The 13,670-nt window shown below is 37.6% G+C and overlaps 1 protein-coding gene across 2 annotated transcripts in view; it reads left to right on the top strand.

Annotated features, from left to right (window-relative positions):
* LPCAT3 (lysophosphatidylcholine acyltransferase 3) overlaps positions 1-13,670 on the top strand; it is a 58,497-nt gene that overhangs the window by 37,992 nt on the left and 6,835 nt on the right. For both annotated transcript variants that reach the window (XM_077169915.1, XM_077169914.1), the window contains exons 2-3: positions 12,852-12,959; positions 13,462-13,568. In XM_077169915.1, the coding sequence (XP_077026030.1) occupies positions 12,852-12,959; positions 13,462-13,568 (215 nt within the window). The remainder of the gene's footprint in view (positions 1-12,851; positions 12,960-13,461; positions 13,569-13,670) is intronic.

The raw sequence follows: 13,670 nt of genomic DNA, 5'->3' as shown, positions 1-13,670 counted from the left end.
GACATATTCCAGGTTTATTCTCGAATGTCGATTCACATCATTGGGACCATACAGTATTTGTCTTTTAGTTTTTGGCTAGACTTACTCAGCATAATGTTCTCTAGGTCCATCCATGTTATTACATGCTTCCTAAGTTTATCCTGTCTTAAAGCTGCATAATATTCCATCGTATGTATATACCACAGTTTGTTTAGCCACTCGTCTGTTGATGGACATTTTGGCTGTTTCCATCTCTTTGCAATTGTAAATAACGCTCCTATAAACATTGGTGTGCAAATGTCCGTTTGAGTTTTTGCCCTTAAATCCTTTGAGTAGATACCTAGCAATGGTATTACTGGGTCATATGGCAATTCTATATTCAGCTTTTTGAGGAACCGCCAAACTGCCTTCCACAGTGGTTGCACCATTTGACATTCCCACCAACAGTGGATAAGTGTGCCTCTTTCTCCGCATCCGCTCCAGCACTTGTCATTTTCTGTTTTGTTGATAATGGCCATTCTGGTGGGTGTGAGATGATATCTCATTGTGGTTTTGATTTGCATTTCTCTAATGGCCAGGGACATTGAGCATCTCTTCATGTGCCTTTTGGCCATTTGTATTTCCTCTTCTGAAAGGTGTCTATTCAAGTCTTTTTCCCATTTTGTAATTGGGTTGGCTGTCTTTTTGTTGTTGAGTTGAACAATCTCTTTATAAATTCTGGATACTAGACCTTTATCTGATATGTCATTTCCAAATATTGTTTCCCATTGTGTAGGCTGTCTTTCTACTTTCTTGATGAAGTTCTTTGATGCACAAAAGTGTTTAATTTTGAGGAGTTCCCATTTATTTATTTCCTTCTTCAGTGCTCTTGCTTTAAGTTTAAGGTCCATAAAACTGCCTCCAATTGTAAGATTCATAAGATATCTCCCTACATTTTCCTCTAACTGTTTTATGGTCTTAGACCTAATGTTTAGATCTTTGATCCATTTTGAGTTAACTTTTGTGTAGGGTGTGAGATATGGGTCTTCTTTCATTCTTTTGCATATGGATATCCAGTTCTCTAGGCACCATTTATTGAAGAGACTGTTCTGTCCCAGGTGAGTTGGCTTGACTGCCTTATCAAAGATCAAAGGTCCATAGATGAGAGGGTCTATATCTGAGCACTCTATTCAATTCCGTTGGTCGATATATCTATCTTTATGCCAATACCATGCTGTTTTGACCACTGTGGCTTCATAATATGCCTTAAAGTCAGGCAGTGCAAGACCTCCAGCTTCGTTTTTTTTCCTCAGGATGTTTTTAGCAATTCGGGGCACCCTGCCCTTCCAGATAAATTTGCTTATTGGTTTTTCTATTTCTGAAAAATAAGTTGTTGGGATTTTGATTGGTATTGCATTGAATCTGTAAATTAATTTAGGTAGGACTGACATCTTAACTATATTTAGTCTTCCAATCCATGAACACGGTATGCCCTTCCATCTATTTAGGTCTTCTGTGATTTCTTTTAGCAGTTTTTTGTAGTTTTCTTTATATAGGTTTTTTGTCTCTTTAGTTAAATTTATTCCTAGGTATTTTATTCTTTTAGTTGCAATTGTAAATGGAATTCGTTTCTTGATTTCCCCCTCCACTTGTTCATTGCTAGTGTATAGAAATGCTACAGATTTTTGAATGTTGATCTTGTAACCTGCTACTTTGCTGTACTCATTTATTAGCTCTAGTAGTTTTGTTGTGGATTTTTCCGGGTTTTCGATGTATAGTATCATATCGTCTGCAAACAGTGATAGTTTTACTTCTTCCTTTCCAATTTTGATGCCTCGTATTTCTTTTTCTTGTCTAATTGCTCTGGCTAGAACCTCCAACACGATGTTGAATAATAGTGGTGATAGTGGACATCCTTGTCTTGTTCCTGATCTTAGGGGGAAAGTTTTCAATTTTTCCCCATTGAGGATGATATTAGCTGTGGGTTTTTCATATATTCCCTCTATCATTTTAAGGAAGTTCCCTTGTATTCCTATCTTTTGAAGTGTTTTCAACAGGAAAGGATGTTGAATCTTGTCAAATGCCTTCTCTGCATCAATTGAGATGATCATGTGATTTTTCTGCTTTGATTTGTTGATATGGTGTATTATATTAATTGATTTTCTTATGTTGAACCATCCTTGCATACGTGGGATGAATCCTACTTGGTCATGATGTATAATTCTTTTAATGTGTTGTTGGATACGATTTGCTAGAATTTTATTGAGGATTTTTGCATCTGTATTCATTAGAGAGATTGGTCTGTAGTTTTCTTTTTTTGTAATATCTTTGCCTGGTTTTGGTATGAGGGTGATGTTGGCTTCGTAGAATGAATTAGGTAGTTTTCCCTCCACTTCGATTTTTTTGAAGAGTTTGAGGAGAGTTGGTACTAATTCTTTCTGGAATGTTTGATAAAATTCACATGTGAAGCCGTCCGGTCCTGGACTTTTCTTTTTAGGAAGCTTTTGAATGACTAATTCAATTTCTTTACTTGTGATTGGTTTGTTGAGGTCATCTATGTCTTCTTGAGTCAAAGTTGGTTGTTCATGTCTTTCCAGGAGCCCGTCCATTTCCTCTAAATTGTTCTATTTATTAGCATAAAGTTGTTCATAGTATCCTGTTATTACCTCCTTTATTTCTGTGAGGTCAGTAGTTATGTCTCCTCTTCCATTTCTGATCTTATTTATTTGCATCCTCTCTCTTCTTCTTTTTGTCAATCTTGCTAAGGGCCCATCAATCTTGTTGATTTTCTCATAGAACCAACTTCTGGCCTTATTGATTTTCTCTATTGTTTTCATGTTTTCAATTTCATTTATTTCTGCTCTAATCTTTGTTATTTCTTTCCTTTTGCTTGCTTAGGGATTAGTTTGCTGTTCTTTCTCCAGTTCTTCCAAGTGGATAGTTAATTCCTGCATTTTTGCCTTTTCTTCTTTTCTGATATAGGCATTTAGGGCAATAAATTTCCCTCTTAGCACTGCTTTTGCTGCATCCCATAAGTTTTGATATGTTGTGTTTTCATTTTCATTCGCCTCGAGGTATTTGCTAATTTCTCTAGCAATTTCTTCTTTGACCCACTCGTTGTTTAGGAGTGTGTTGTTGAGCCTCCACGTATTTGTGAATTTTCTGGCACTCCACCTATTATTGATTTCCAACTTCATTCCTTTATGATCCGAGAAAGTGTTGTGTATGATTTCAATCTTTTTAAATTTGTCAAGACTTGCTTTGTGACCCAGCATATGGTCTATCTTTGAGAATGATCCATGAGCGCTTGAGAAAAAGGTGTATCCTGCAGTTGTGGGATGTAATGTCCTATAAATGTCTGTTAAGTCTAGCTCATTTATAGTAATATTCAGGTTCTCTATTTCTTTATTGATCCTCTGTCTAGATGTTCTGTCCATTGATGAGAGTGGTGAATTGAAGTCTCCAACTATTATGGTATATGAGTCTATTTCCCTTTTCAGTGTTTGCAGTGTATTCCTCACATATTTTGGGGCATTCTGGTTTGGTGCGTAAATATTTATGATTGTTATGTCTTCTTGTTTAATTGTTCCTTTTTTTAGTATATAGTGTCGTTCTTTGTCTCTTTTAACTGTTTTACATTTGAAGTCTAATTTGTTGGATATTAGTATAGCCACTCCTGCTCTTTTCTGGTTGTTATTTGCATGAAATATCTTTTCCCAACCTTTCCCTTTCAACCTATGTTTATCTTTGGGTCTAAGATGTGTTTCCTGTAGACAGCATATAGAAGGATCCTGTTTTTTAATCCATTCAGCCAATCTATGTCTTTTGATTGGGGAATTCAGTCCATTAACATTTAGTGTTATTACTGTTTGGATAATATTTTCCTCTAACATTTTGCCTTTTGTATTATATTTATCATATCTGATTTTCCTTCTTTCTACGCTCTTCTCCATACCTCTCTCTTCTGTCTTTTTGTATCTAACTCGAGTGCTCCCTTTAGTATTTCTTGCAGAGCTGGTCTCTTGGTCACAAATTCTCTCAGTGACTTTTTGTCTGAGAATGTTTTAATTTCTCCCTCATTTTTGAAGGACAATTTTGCTGGATATAGGAGTCTTGGTTGGCAGTTTTTCTCTTTTAGTAATTTAAATATATCATCCCACTGTCTTCTAGCTTCCATGTTTTTTGCTGAGAAATCCCTTCAGTCTTATTGGGTTTCCCTTGTATGTGATGGATTGTTTTTCTCTTGCTGCTTTCAAGATCCTCTCTTTCTCTTTGACCTCTGACATTCTAACTAGTAAGTGTCTTGGAGAACGCTTATTTGGGTCTAATCTCTCTGGGGTGCGCTGCACTTCTTGGATCTGTAATTTTAAGTCTTTTCATAAGACATGGGATATTTTCAGTGATAATTTCTTCCATTAGTTTTTCTCCTCCTTTTCCCTTCTCTTCTCCTTCTGGGACACCCACAACACGTATATTTGTGCGGTTCATATTGTCCTTGAGTTCCCTGATACCCTGTTCAAATTTTTCCATTCTTTTCCCGATAGTTTCTGTTTCTTTTTGGAATTCAGATGTTCCATCCTCCAAATCACTAATTTTATCTTCTGTCTCTTTAAATCTATCATTGTAGGTATCCATTGTTTTTTCCATCTTTTCTACTTTATCCTTCACTTCCATAAGTTCTGTGATTTGTTTTTTCAGCTTTTCTATTTCTTCTTTATGTTCAGCCCATGTCTTCTTCATGTCCTCCCTCAATTTATCGATTTCATTTTTGAAGAGGTTTTCCATTTCTGTTCGTATATTCAGCATTAGTTGTCTCAGCTCTTGTATCTCATTTGAACTATTGGTTTGTTCCTTTGACTGGGCCATATTCACAATCTTCTGAGCGTGGACCATTATCTTCTGCTGCTGGCGTCTGGGCATTTAGTCAGATTTCCCTGGGTGTCGGACCCAACAAGGTTGTAAGATTTTTCTGTGAAATCTCTGGTTTCTGTTTTTCTTATCCTGCCCAGTAGGTGGCGCTCATGGCACACGTTTGTCTCACGTGTTTGGAAGGGATCCCCGCGGCCTGGGGATTTCCGATCCAATTCTCTCAGTTGGTTCGGGGGGCCGCACGTGGTGGGGGCGTCAGCCACCGCGGCTTGAGGGGACCCTGTGGCTCCTTTATTAATTCCCCTATTGGTGTTTGGTTGGACCCAGTCCCTGCCACTGTCGGAAATTCCCTCCTCTCCCTGGAGGGGTGTCAGTCGCCGGCCGCAGCGGGCCCGGGGAATTCGCCACCGGACCAGGAAGTCGCCCGCGGGGGAGGGGCGTCAGTCACCGGCCGCCGTGACCTGGGGAATTCCCCACTGGACCAGGAAGCCGCCCGTGGGGGAGGGCCACCGCGGCTTGGATAGCCCTCTGATCCGAGACTCGTAGCCGGTCCAGGAAGCCGCCCGCAAAAGAGGGGCGCCGTCTGCTGTGGCTTGGGAAACTTGCCTCTCCGAGACTCTCAGCCGGCCCAGGAAGGAGGGAGGGAGGAGCTCCGGCCGCCACAGCTGCCGCTGCTCGGGAAATCGCGCACTGCTCGGGGATCTCACCGCAGCCGAGTCTCGCAGTCAGATTAGCCAGTCCAGACTGGGGTACGCTGTGTGTCCATTCCCTGCCGTGGCCCCAGGAGCTGTTCTGCACTGTTTCTGTTCACCTAGTAGTTGCTCTGGAGGAGGAACTAAGACGCACGTACCTTACTAAGCCGCCATCTTGACCCCGCCTCTCTCCTATGATTTTTTTAGACTTGGGCATTTAGCTGTTAGTTTCTGAAAATATACAAAGTGAGCCTGTCACTTCAAGGAAAACAACTACAGTATTTGTAACCAATCATAAAATTCAAGCTTTCAAGTGAAAATAAAAATTTTTTAAAACTCGTATCTGCTACCATGAGCTTCACAGCCTTACAATGTTTAGCCTTACAATGTTCTGCTGACAACCATGGTGATATTAAGAAATGTGACTTTCTTCTATGAAGCCAACATTACCCTCATACCAAAACCAGGCATAGATACTACAAAAAAAGAAAACTACAGACCATTCTCTCTAATGAATACAGATGCAAAAATCCTCAACAAAATTCTAGCAAATCGAATCCAGCAACACATTAAAAGAATTATACATCATGACCAAGTAGGATTCATCCCACGTATGCAAGGATGGTTCAACATAAGAAAATCAATTAATGTAATACACCATATCAACAAATTAAAGCAGAAAAATCACATGATCATCTCAATTGATGCAGAGAAGGCATTTGACAAGATTCAACATCCTTTCCTGTTGAAAACACTTCAAAGGATAGGAATACAAGGGAACTTCCTTAAAATGATAGAGGGAATATATGAAAAACCCACAGCTAATATCATCCTCAATGGGGAAAAATTGAAAACTTTCCCCCTAAGATCAGGAACAAGACAAGGATGTCCACTATCACCACTATTATTCAACATCGTGTTGGAGGTTCTAGCCAGAGCAATTAGACAAGAAAAAGAAATACAAGGCATCAAAATTGGAAAGGAAGAGGTAAAACTATCACTGTTTGCAGACGATATGATACTAGATGTCGAAAACCCAGAAAAATCCACAACAAAACTACTAGAGCTAATAAATGAGTACAGCAAAGTAGCAGGTTACAAGATCAACATTCAAAAATCTGTAGTGTTTCTATACACTAGCAATGAACAAGCTGAGGGGGAAATCAAGAAACGAATTCCATTTACAATTGCAACTAAAAGAATAAAATACTTAGGAATAAATTTAACTAAAGAGACAAAAAACCTATATAAAGAAAACTACAAAAAACTGCTAAAAGAAATCACAGAAGACCTAAATAGATGGAAGGGCATACCGTGTTCACGGATTGGAAGACTAAATATAGTTAAGATGTCAATCCTACCTAAATTGATTTACAGATTCAATGCAATACCAATCAAAATCCCAACAACTTATTTTTCAGAAATAGAAAAACCAATAAGCAAATTTATCTGGAAGGGCAGGATGCCCCGAATTGCTAAAAGTATCTTGAGGAAAAAAAACGAAGCTGGAGATCTCATGCTGCCAGACTTTAAGGCATATTATGAAGCCACAGTGGTCAAAACAGCATGGTATTGGCATAAAGATAGATATATCGACCAATGGAATTGAATAGAGTGCTCAGATATAGACCCTCTCATCTATGGACCTTTGATCTTTGATAAGGCAGTCAAGCCAATTCACCTGGGACAGAACAGTCTCTTCAATAAATGGTGCCTAGAGAACTGGATATCCATATGCAAAAAAATGAAAGAAGACCCATATCTCACACCCTACACAAAAGTTAACTCAAAATGGATCAAAGATCTAAACATTCGGTCTAAGACCATAAAACAGTTAGAGGAAAATGTAGGGAGATATCTTATGAATCTTACAATTGGAGGCAGTTTTATGGACCTTAAACTTAAAGCAAGAGCACTGAAGAAGGAAATAAATAAATGGGAACTCCTCAAAATTAAACACTTTTGTGCATCAAAGAACTTCATCAAGAAAGTAGAAAGACAGCCTACACAATGGGAAACAATATTTGGAAATGACATATCAGATAAAGGTCTAGTATCCAGAATTTATAAAGAGATTGTTCAACTCAACAACAAAAAGACAGCCAACCCAATTACAAAATGGGAAAAAGACTTGAATAGACACCTTTCAGAAGAGGAAATACAAATGGCCAAAAGGCACATGAAGAGATGCTCAATGTCCCTGGCCATTAGAGAAATGCAAATCAAAACCACAATGAGATATCATCTCACACCCACCAGAATGGCCATTATCAACAAAACAGAAAATGACAAGTGCTGGAGAGGATGCAGAGAAAGAGGCACACTTATCCGCTGTTGGTGAGAATGTCAAATGGTGCAACCACTGTGGAAGGCAGTTTGGCCGTTCCTCAAAAAACTGAATATAGAATTGCCATACGACCCAGCAATACCATTGCTAGGTATCTACTCAAAGGACTTAAGGGCAAAGACACAAACGGACATTTGCACACCAATGTTTATAGCAGCGTTATTTACAATTGCAAAGAGATGGAAACAGCCAAAATGTCCATCAACAGACGAGTGGCTAAACAAACTGTGGTATATACATACGATGGAATATTATGCAGCTTTAAGACAGAATAAACTTAGGAAGCATGTAATAACATGGATGGACCTAGAGAACATTATGCTGAGTGAGTCTAGCCAAAAACTAAAGGACAAATACTGTATGGTCCCACTAATGTGAACCAACATTTGAGAATAAACTTGGAATATGTCATTGGTAACAGAGACCAACAGGACTTAGAAACAAGGTAAGATAATGGGTAATTGAGCTGAAGGGATACAGACTGTGCAACAGGTCTAGATACAAAAACTCAAAAATGGACAGCACAATACTACCTAATTGTAATGTAATTATGTTAAAACACTGAATGAAGCTACATCTGAGCTATAGTTTTTTTGTTTGTTTGTTTGTTTTGTTTTTTTATATATATATTTTTATTTTTTATTTTTATTTTTTTCTCTACATTATCATTTTATTTCTTTTTCTGTTGTCTTGCTATTTTTTTCTCTAAATCGATGCAAATGTACTAAGAAATGATGATCATACATCTATGTGATGATATTAAGAATTACTGATTGCATATGTAGAATGGAATGATTTCTAAATGTTGTGTTAGTTAATTTTTTTTAATTAATAAAAAAAAAGAAATGTGACTTTCTGATACTGTGTTATAGTACAATATGCCAATATATGGAAAATATGCTTAACTCAGTAAACCAATATTTTCTAAATAATCAGTGTATTTTTTCCAAAACACAAGCGACATCAAAGGATTTTAATATAACAGAGTATGAAGTTTTTTTATATTGTTTCATTTACCACTGCAACCTTTAAGAAATTTAACATTTGTTAAGTTTTGTTATAGTATCAAAGAAGATCCAAAATTATCTGAAAAGGCTTTAGAATACTCTTTCCAACTATATATCTGTGTGAAGCCAGACTTTTATTACTTCAACCAAAACAGCATAACAAATGCAGGAACAGATGAGAATCCAGTTATCGTCTATTAAGCCAAAGACCAGAAATATGTATAAATGTAAAACAATACCGCTTTTCTTAAATGGTTGTATATATTCATTTTTAAAAATATAGTTATTTTCATTTAAAATGCTATTTAATTGTATTATCTAATATAGTAGATATTGATAGACAGAACCCACACTAACAAAGTCATTTGAGGTCCTCAATAATTTTCAAGACCATAAAGTGGTCCTGAGACCAAAATGTTTGAAAACTGCTGCTAGCTATGGATGTTATATTACCCCCTTGTTTATATGATAGTATTTGTTAAGATAGTATTCTTCTTTTCTGTAGAACTGGTGTTAACATCTGGCTAAGCCAGCATATCGCACTTCTGTCTAATTCCATCTTCTCCCTCACACTTGCCAAAACAAGCTCTATTTTCTTTTCACCAGGGTCATACGAACCTGACTGATCAAATGGGGCCATATCGTATTCCTACAGAGCCCACAAATAGCTACACAGGATGAAAGGCAAAAGAATTTACCAGACTTTAATGAAAACAGCCCATTTCTGTTTCCTCATATGAAACCTCAGAACCTTTAGGATTATAGGTAATTTCAGAATTATTGCACAGGATCTAGCAATCTAGATGGTGATTGCTTCTAGTCCCCAATACGAATGGCACTTAGAACTGAGTAAATATCTTGTGATGACTAGAGAATGCAACTGTTAAACATGCCACATGCTTGACCAAAACCCCTGAAAAAAGAACAAATGAAATGTCTTTCAGCATTCTGCTGTAATGATCCCAGCATTTTGGACGTCCTAGTTTCTGCTCTTGCAGAACTCCCACTCTAGTAGGGGATCTTCAGGTTGAGAGTGTACTACTGTAGATCCTCATTCTTCATCTAAGAAGTTTCTAGAAAGCCCTTCTTTAAACAATCAAAATGATGAAGAAACAGTTACAGTACTGCCAAACAAGTTCTTATAAGCCTCTGAACCAAGTTCATAGAACTAATCCCTACATTCTTGATGCTATTAAAGGAAGGAGAGCAACCCACAGTCATCAAGCTGAGAATTTTATTCTCAAGGTCTAGGAAATACTACTGTCTCACATTGGGATTTTAGTACAACACTGCTTCTTAACCCAACCTAACCATCAGAATCATTTGTGACACTTTTCTAAGATACAGAGTCCTTCCCCTTCAGATCTACTGAATTAGAAAGCAATGAGTTGAATGAATGAGAAAGGAGGTGCTTTCATTTATTTTATAGATTCTTTGGTGATTCCAACTGTAACCACTACTCTATTAACCACTGGTTCCCACAAAAAACATTAAGACTCAGAAACAGCTTGCAGGACAAAGCCCTCCCCCCAAAAAATCACATGCTTGAAAGAGTGACTGGGCAGGCCAGCTCAAGCCTACTCAGTTGAGCAGCAGCCAAAAGCAAGGTTTGTGTTTACATACTCCAAATCAATTCTGGGTTGTCACAGCAACTCACCCCAGCACAGTTCCATCTTCCCCTTAACAGCTTCATTCCAGGTTTTGCTGTCCTCTGTTATGGTCGTATGTTCTTGGTAAACTGGCCTATTTCATTCTTATTTTACTTCCAGTTGCTCCATCTTCTTAACATGCTTCAATGCAATAGTATCTCACCAATATGGAATTCAACTACCTCCACTCCCCAAAATACACCTGAAAACAGGAGATAGCAAAAAGGGTCTTTGAGTGACCACAACAGATATTCCTTGGCCTATCCATTAAGTCTGGGTTTATATCTTTTTCTATATCTTTAAAACATAATTATGGTTTCTAAGGCCTGCAGTAAATTAGAAGTAGTGAAAGGAACTGTACTTGGCAGGTACCCTAAAAGCTCAGCAATTAATTATTGATCCCTAAATCGAGGAAAGAGGCAGAGAAGCTCTAAGAAATGGATATAAGAACTCATAATTCAGAACAGCCCAAGGCCTCTTAGGGTCAGAGTTAACAGTTTTACACACCTCAGTAGGTCCTCAAGTCATCATGACTTTAAAACATCTGGACCCAGATAAACAAGAAAATGTTCAATTATATTCAGTTTAAAGGGGGCAGAAAAACGTGTCATAGTTTTAAATTTTGAGCGTTCCAAATGGTTAAATTTTTAGTGATTCCAGTTGGTTAAGGATTTCTGTTCCTAAAATGCTCTTAGTTATACAGAACTTATATTGAGTACTCTAGTAATTAGGATCTACCATGTAATATTGTAATTTCTGCCCATGTGATGATATGTATGAGACTTACTCCTATTTCTTTGCTAATCCAAATTACTCAGAAAAGTCATAAATGTTTTTCTCTCCCTTGACCGAGTAATTCTATATCACTTCATCTCAGCCAGCCAGAAAATAAACCACTACCTATCACCACCACACCCTCATCATATGCCCCATATACAGAATACCTAGCATATAACAGACAAATAGAATTTGTCAAAGGAACAAATGAACAAAATGATCTACTAAAGAATTAACTACTTGGGTGAAGTTATAAATCTGATAAAGACCCTAACCTGTTATGGGAACAGCATTCAAAGAACATTGGCAAATCCTGTCACCAAGAAAATCGAATGGTTGATATACAGTTGTGTGAAAAAAAAAAACTAGGGCACATGAGTATAAAGGCTGAGATCATAAGTTTAAAAAAAAAAGATATGTAGGGGAAAAGCCTAGAAGGATACAGCCAAAATGGTTTCGGCAATAAATATTTAACATGTTTATCCATTTATGTATTCAATTAACAAATACTTGAGTATTTCCTTTGTCTGATACTATTCTAAACATTGCAAAGTTAACCAAACAACTCACAACAAAGTACAGTGCCCATGATAATGATAATTCACCGCAGTTTATAATTTAAAAGCAAGAATCGGAACAACTGAAAACCATGACCAACTTGAGCACATGAATTATGCAGCAATAAGATAGGTAATGTACTTTCAAAAGCAGGGATTCTAGTTCTCCACATGTGCACTAGCAGCAGGAATGCTGCCAAGCACACCAGCCAGACTTCTCGATAGAATGCCGAGTGTTAGTTTGCAGTAAAACCATGGACAAGCTAATTTTAGTTTAGGACTACCAGGTGTTAAATTGACACTTTTTAATTGAGGCAACCCCTGGCTGTACATAATTAGTTCATGGCCCATTAGGAAATCCCCTATAGCTCATTCATACTCTGAATCCTGGCTTTAGAAGACATTTTCCCAGTATACCTAAATAAATTTGTAACTTGGTTACAATTTTACAAATTTAGATTTTTTGTTCTTAAAGTTCCTCAGTATGTGAGGAATATCTATACACATCCTGTAACTATTATACATACAGTAAGCAATCCCAGTAGACAGCCTGGTGCTATGTTTAAATCGATTCCCTTAATAATCTGACTGACATACTTTGCTAACAGGTCAGGTGTTGAAATTATTACAGATCACATAGATGCAAACTAGTGTTCCTAGGGCATAATTCTGCGCCCTCAATACCGTGTATCATTTAAGAAAAACTTGATTAAGAGAAAATTCCTAGCAAAATTTAATAAGCTATAAATGAAACCTAGTCTTAGGGCCTGGTTTTGTATTGCCTCCATATAAAACTAATATCTTCATTTCTAAATTGTGTTTACAAAATAAACCTTTTGATTTGGGAGGATACTATTATCATCTTCTCTGTTGATAACCGTATAATGTATATATTTTCCTCCCTGGACTGAGTTTCATGCCAGATAAGCTTCTAAACCAAAACTGGGAAGGCACCAGGTATAAGTAACGCTTTTCTCATTTTTCTCTCCCTCCAGGTTACCCCTTTGCTTTGTTTTACCGACGTTACCTTTTCTACAAGGACAGCTACCTCATCCATCTCTTCCATACCTTTACAGGCCTCTCCATTGCTTATTTTAACTTCGGTGAGTGAACCAAAATAGGAGTAATGCTGGGATTAGATAGAACCTGGGAAGGACAGACCTGAACAAAATTTCTTTGAGAGAGTGATGGATAAAGAATTTATAATGCTGTATTTACAAAGAGGGGGGTTGTATGGCAAGAACAGCTTGACTTTTCCTTTTTTTCCTTTTATGTGTATTTCTCTCCCAAATAAAAACATTTTGAGAGTGGTTACCCTTACCAGACCCAATCACAGTTTCACTCTGCTGTGGTTATATAACCGAATGACAGATCCAAGCAGTTCCCACTCAGTCAGTCCTCAGCTCAAACATTCAGAAATAGAGTATCACACTGATAATCCTTTATATTTATACAATTAATTTCCAACCCTTCCTCCAAAATTATTTGGAAAAAAGATCCCAATACCAATGTTATTTCTTTATATATTCTTTGTGGTTAGAAGTCTCAGGAATAGTGGGATTGCAAAGAAACAAGACTGAAATTTGCTTTCTCCTCTGCATTCAGGAAACCAGCTCTACCATTCTCTGCTATGTATTCTGCTCCAATTCCTCATCCTTCGACTAATGGGCCGCACCATCACTGCTGTCCTCACCACCTTCTGCTTCCAGATGGTAAATGTCTCTCCCTTGGGAGCTCAGGTCACAGCTGACAGCTGTTTCAGGGTGGGGCAGGTGGGGAGCTGAGGTGCAGAAAAGCAGTGAACTCAAGCTCTG

Source organism: Tamandua tetradactyla, chromosome 7, assembly GCF_023851605.1.
Source record: "Tamandua tetradactyla isolate mTamTet1 chromosome 7, mTamTet1.pri, whole genome shotgun sequence".
Classification (NCBI taxonomy): domain Eukaryota; kingdom Metazoa; phylum Chordata; class Mammalia; order Pilosa; family Myrmecophagidae; genus Tamandua; species Tamandua tetradactyla.
This window is presented reverse-complemented; position numbering and strand designations above follow the sequence as displayed.